The 6,478-nt window shown below is 38.2% G+C and overlaps 1 protein-coding gene across 3 annotated transcripts in view; it reads right to left on the bottom strand.

The window, feature by feature from the left end:
* Positions 1 to 2,028: 2,028 nt before the first annotated feature.
* LOC115221985 (translin-associated factor X-interacting protein 1-like) overlaps positions 2,029 to 6,478 on the bottom strand; it is a 46,937-nt gene continuing 42,487 nt past the window's right edge. For all 3 annotated transcript variants that reach the window (XM_036511482.1, XM_029792087.2, XM_036511480.1), the window contains 2 exons: positions 5,437 to 5,540; positions 2,029 to 2,321 (listed from right to left, as the gene is read on the bottom strand). In XM_036511482.1, coding sequence (XP_036367375.1) covers positions 2,114 to 2,321; positions 5,437 to 5,540 — 312 coding nt within the window. In that variant the 3' untranslated portion in view covers positions 2,029 to 2,113. The remainder of the gene's footprint in view (positions 2,322 to 5,436; positions 5,541 to 6,478) is intronic.

Raw genomic sequence — 6,478 nt, 5'->3', positions numbered from 1 at the left:
TTGAAGAGTGCATTTCGATTTTAACAGCTATTTTTTTCAAAGCTATATTGGAAGTAACAAAGGAGCATATTTGGCATATTTTGCTTTATGAGTTCAATAAAGACAACAACGCAACGGAAAGTACAAGAAATATTAATGCAGTATATGGGGATTGGACAATAAGCGTAAGGCAGTATCAATGGTGGTTCCAGAAATTCCGAGCCATAAACTACAGCCTAGAAGACGAGCCTCATCCTGAAAGATCTGTAGAACTGACAAGGACATCCTGAAAACCCTGGTGGAACAAAATCTCATCGTAACTGTTGAGGAACTAGCAGAGAAGCTTGGATTTGGTCATTCAACCATTCATTGACACCTGTGTGCTATCGGAAAAGTCAGCAAATTGGGTCAATGGGTTCCTCACGAACTTTCTGAGTCTAATTGCATGCAGAGAGTGAATGTATGCTTTTCTTTGCTGTCACATCTCACCACTACTGCGCTATGTATATCTATATATATAAAACTGTAGTTGTGTGAGTGTCTGTCCCCTTCGATTTAGATTCCTAACTACTCCCACATTTTGCGGTGCAGTTTAACCAAATTCGGGTAGCTTATAGTCGTGATTCATATCGAGCCCGTCTGAGTATTAGCGCGCGTTTACGATGAGTCTACGATTTTAAAAATAATTTAACATCATTTTTTATTCCATTTTAATGCATAATTTTTCGTGTGTCGATGGCGGCGGAGTTGGCGTCCACGCTCACACCTGCACCTGTGGGGAAGGGAGTGTAAGGAAATCAACGTCGTAGTGCGTTGTCAAGGAGACCAGTGTTCTTTTAGAACAACGACTTCATGGCTTGAAGACACCAAAACAGAAATGGCTAAGAAAGCGTCTACATGAGTCTACGATTTTAAAAAAAAATTTACCATCGTTTTTTTTCCATTTTAATGCATTTTTTCCTCTATTATATAAGGGAAGTAACTCTCTAAAAATGTCTACGATGAGTCAACGATTTTAAAAAAAATTTACCATCATATTTTTTCCTTTTTAATGCATTTTTTGCTATTTTTTGGCTATAACTCTCTAAAAATGCTTATATAGTTATTTCCCTTACAAACCCGAGCAACGCCGGGCGATACTGCTAGTGGCTAATATTTCCTTTGAACTTTGCTTTTGTTAAATTTATTAAAATCCCAAAGAATCCCACTCAACACATGGCTATGATGCTCCCCAGCTAATCCTGTTCACAATCAGAGATGTGTATATTGTCAGCCACTAAGGGACATGCTCAATTGGTAAAGGTCAAGCAACTGACAAGCAAATCTGAGGCATTGAGCAGAATATTTGCTATAATGATATTTCTGCTTCAGCAACTCAGTGCTGAATCTGTCTGAAATGTAATGGGAAATAGGTCAGTTTCAAAACATTGATATCTAGGTCACAAAAGCAAAGTGTGAAGGGAATAGCAGTCATTTCCTTTGATTTCTAAATAGAAGCAAATAGGAAATAACACTTATTGACCAAAGACAATAAAATAAAATTAAAATTTTGTTACACAGTGTATCTCATATCTGATTAGCCTGTCATGTAATGTTATGGGTTGGCCCTGCCCCTCTGGCAAATCTTCGACATGTCATATAATGTTATGGGTTGGCCCTGCCCCTTTGGCGAATCTTCGACATGTCATGTAATGTTATGGGTTGGCCCTGCCCCTCTGGCGAATCTTCGACATGTCATATAATGTTATGGGTTGGCCCTGCCCCTCTGGCGAATCTTTGACATGTCATATAATGTTATGGGTTGGCCCTGCCCCTCTGGCGAACCTTTGACATGTCATGTAATGTTATGAGTTGCCCCTGACCCTCTGGCGAATCTGACATGTCATGCAATGTTATGGGTTGGCCCTGCCCCTCTGGCGAATCTCTGACATGTCGTGTAATGTAACATGCTTCATGATTTTGGTATACATACCTTTTTAGTATTTCCTCCTAAGAACCATATACTCTGGGAACGTATTAAAGCCCTTTTTGGGGCTACTTTATTTGAATTCTTTGAATGTTTTATTTAAGAAGTTAATACAACAGTATATTTTCTAGTTTCTTTGGAGGAAATTAATGTCTAATAGCCTACCTTTTACATTCCATGATATGAAGGGCTATAAACAAAACCAACTTGGTGTAACTTTGCTAATACATTTTCCACTAATACTGGCTGAGCAATCGCCAGTTCCTTTGCTTCTAAACCGAGACACCAACACTGTAACTTTTTGAGTGAAAGTGGTTTCATATTGGTAATTGTTGACTTTTCAAACCAGGTTGCAATATCATCTGGGTAGATATATCTAGAGATTTAAAGAAGGGAAACAAATATATAAATATACACATTAAGAATACCTTCTCCAACTGTTTTTTATTATTTGCTATCATTGAAATATATATCTACTAGCAGTATCGCCCGGCATTGCTCGGGTTTGTAAGGGAAATAACTATATAAGCATTTTTAGAGAGTTATAGCCAAAAAATAGAAAAAAAAATGCATTAAAGATGGAAAAAAAATGATGGTAAATTTTTTTTTTAATCGTTGACTCATCGTAGACATTTTTAGAGAGTTACTTCCCTTATATAATAGCGAAAAAATGCATTAAAATGGAAAAAAATGATGGTAAATTTTTTTTAAATCGTTGACTCATCGTAGACGCACGCTAATACCCAGAAGGGCTCGATATGAATCATGACTATAAGATACCCAGTTTTGGTTAAACTGCACTGCAAAATGTGGGAGTAGTTAGGAATCTAAATCATAGGAGACAGACACACAACTTGACTTTTATATATAAAGACTAGCAGTATCGCCCGGCGTTGCTCGGGTTTGTAAGGGAAATAACTATATAAGCATTTTTAGAGAGTTACTTCCCTTATAAATTCGGGCTTTCTTAGCCATTTTTGTTTTGGTGTCTTCAAGCCATGAAGTCGTTGTTCTAAAAGAACGCTGGTTTCCTTCACAACGCATTACGACGTTGATTTCTTTACACTCCCTTCCCCACAGCTTCACGAGGGAGGGAAGGGGGAGAAGCAAACAGGTGCAGCTGTGAGCGTGGACGCCAACTCCGCCGCCATCGACATACGATGCATTTTATGCATTAAAATGGAATAAAAAATTATGTTAAATTATTTTTAAAATCGTAGACTCATCGTTGACGCGCGCTAATAGTCAGACGGGCTCGATATGAATCACGACTATAAGATACCCGAATTTGGTTAAACTGCACCGCAAAATGTGGGAGGAGTTAGGAATCTAAATCGAAGGGGACAGACACTCACACAACTAGAGTTTTATATATAAAGATATGCGTTTATAAACAAATTTACATTAGCATTGAATCTGTATTGCATGATGCAGACAAGAAAGTGATATTTCGAATGCAGTAATCACCATTAAAACACCAGAAAAATTAGGCATTATCACCCTTAAACAGGGAAAAAGTTGTCAACAAACAGCCATTGGATATATATATATATATCTACCTATCTCTGTCTGTCTGTATGTATGTGTTACATATATATATATATATATATATATAAATTGCAGCTGAGATACCAGTGCCGGTGGCATGTGAGAGAACCATCCGAACATGGCCATTGCCAGCGCCGCCCCAACTGGCCTTGTGTCGGTGGCACGTAAAAAGCACCATCTGTTCGTGGCCATTGCCAGCCCCATCTAGCCCCCGTGCCGGTGGCACATAAAAAGCACCATCCGATCGTGGCCGTTTGCCAGACTTGTCTGGCACCTGTGCCGGTGGCACATAAAAAGCACCCACTACACTCATGGAGTTGTTGGTGTTAGGAAGGGCATCCAGCCGTAGAAACATTGCCAGATCAGACTGGGCCTGGTGCAGCCTTCTGGCTTCCCAGACCCCAGTTGAACCGTCCAACCCATGCTAGCATGGAAAGCGGACGCTAAACGATGATATATATAAGATCTTCCAATGGATGTTGTAACTAACACCTTTATCTTTTAAGGACCATATATGACTGGATAATTTGGTCGTTTTCCTTTTATCCCAGTGCCTGAAGCTCAAAGTGTGATTATTGAACCTGGCTTTGAAATTACCCTCTGTAAGGCCCACATATTTCTTCACCAAAACTGTCCTTAGTGGATATAGAGTCCACAGTGGTTCATAAATGATGGTCTCGGACATGCAAGGTCCATTTAGTGGGCACAAATTTTTATCCCTGCATATATTTATGTATATACATATATATATATATATATATATATATATATATATATAATAATATCCAAACTTACAGGGAAAAATTAGATTTAGGATTAAATCAAATTTCACAGTATAAATATAAATTTAAGTAGAGATAAAACCACTATTAGGCAACTCAAACAGTGATAGACATAAACATTTATGTCTATCACTGTTTGAGTTGCCTAATAGTGGTTTTATCTCTACTTTAATTTATTTATATATATATATATATTATATATATATATATAATACAAGTAATAAGAGAGAGACCACATGTGATCACTCTAACGCTAGATATAGATCCGCAAAGGGAATCCACCACTAAAGAATTGTTCTCAAGCATTAATTCAACATGCCAAGAATGTAAGCAGGCAGGACAAATGAAAAATAACGAAAAAATAGATTAACTCCATACAATTGTTTCATCGTTAATAGATTGTGTAATTTTACTTACTTAATCATTTTCGAATCTTAATATGTTCTCAAACCGGCAGTAAATTACTGGGGTATTATTTACATCCGATATTTTCAACGCGCCAGAAATGAGGATATTTGAACGTAACTGCAAATATAATTGGCTGTGCCGTTTGCCTTTGCTCGGCTTCGTATGGATTTTGGCGTTCGGTTCAGCAAATTATATTTTTGATATACTCTACTGAAGATTCGAAAATGATTAAGTAAGTAAAATTACACAATCTATTAACGATGAAACAATTGTATAGAGTTAATCTATTTTTTCGTTATTTTTCATTTGTCCTGCCCGCTTACATTCTTGGCGTGTTGAATTAATGCTTGAGAACAATTCTTTAGTGGTGGATTCCCTTTGCGGATCTATATCTAGCGTTGTGTTTTCTACTATAGCCTCAGGCCAACTAAAGCCTTGTGAGTGGATTTGGTAGACGGAAACTGAAAGAAGCTCGTCGTACATATGTATGTATATATATATATATGTGTGTGTGTGTGTGTGTGTATGTGTGTTTGTGTCTGTATTTGTCCCCCGCCCAACATTGCTTGACAACCAATGCTGGTGTGTTTACGTCCTCGTAACTTAGCGGTTCGGCAAAAGAGACCGATAGAATAAGTACTAGGCTTACAAAGAATAAGTCCTGGGGTTGATTTTCTCGACAAAAAGGCAGTGCTCCAGCATGGCCACAGTCAAATGACTGAAACAGGTAAAAGAGTAAAGTTGTTGACTTACTTGATGTCAATTATCTTGGAAATATTTTCAATGTAATTCTTCCAAGCTCTTCTCAGCCACTCTCTAATGGAACTCAAGAATGGACCGATTTCTCCTTCTGCAGTCTATTTAGATAACAAAGAGATATTACCATGAAATATCATTGTATGACTTGATATTTCTAACATAGTTAAATAACATTGTTATTATTTAGAAATAGCTTCAGTAAGTGGATTTCATAGACAGAAGCTGAAACAAACCTGGTGTGTGTGTGTGTGCATGTAGTTGTAAATGAGTGTCACTGTTATATAGGCAGTACCATTCATTTTTCGGAGGCACAATGGCCCAGTGGTTAGGGCAGCGGACTCACGGTCGTAGGATCGCGGTTTCGATTCCCAGACCGGGCGTTGTGAGTGTTTATTGAGCGAAAACACCTAAAAGCTCCACGAGGCTCCAGCAGGGGATGGTGGTGATCCCTGCTGTACTCTTTCACCACAACTTTCTCTCACTCTTACTTCCTGTTTCTGTTGTACCTGTATTTCAAGGGGCCGGCCTTGTCACTCTCTGTGTCACGCTGAATATCCCCGAGAACTACATTAAGGGTGCACGTGTCTGTGGAGTGCTCAGCCACTTACACGTTAATTTCACGAGCAGGCTGTTCCGTTGATTCGGATCAACTGGAACCCTCATCGTTGTAACCAACGGAGTGCTTCCATCTACCATTCATTTCTAATACATTTCTAATATCTGGTCATGGAGAAATATTGCCTTGCTTAGAAGGAACAGGTAGGGGTAGTCAACAAGAAGGGCATGAAGGCACAGAAAAATCTGCCTAAAAAAACTACAACTGATGCAGAGAAGCTTGGAAAAGTGGGCACAAAAATGATGATGATGATGATGATGATTGCCTACAAGATGGTTTTATAAATCACAAGTCATAATAAATAAGATGGTTATTTTGAGATGATTGAAGAAGGTTTTTCTGAGATGATTGAAGAAGGTTATTCTGAAATGATTGAAGAAGGTTATTCTGAAATGATTAAAGAAGGTTATTTTGAAATGA

This window comes from Octopus sinensis, linkage group LG19 (genome assembly GCF_006345805.1).
Source record: "Octopus sinensis linkage group LG19, ASM634580v1, whole genome shotgun sequence".
Classification (NCBI taxonomy): domain Eukaryota; kingdom Metazoa; phylum Mollusca; class Cephalopoda; order Octopoda; family Octopodidae; genus Octopus; species Octopus sinensis.
This window is presented reverse-complemented; position numbering and strand designations above follow the sequence as displayed.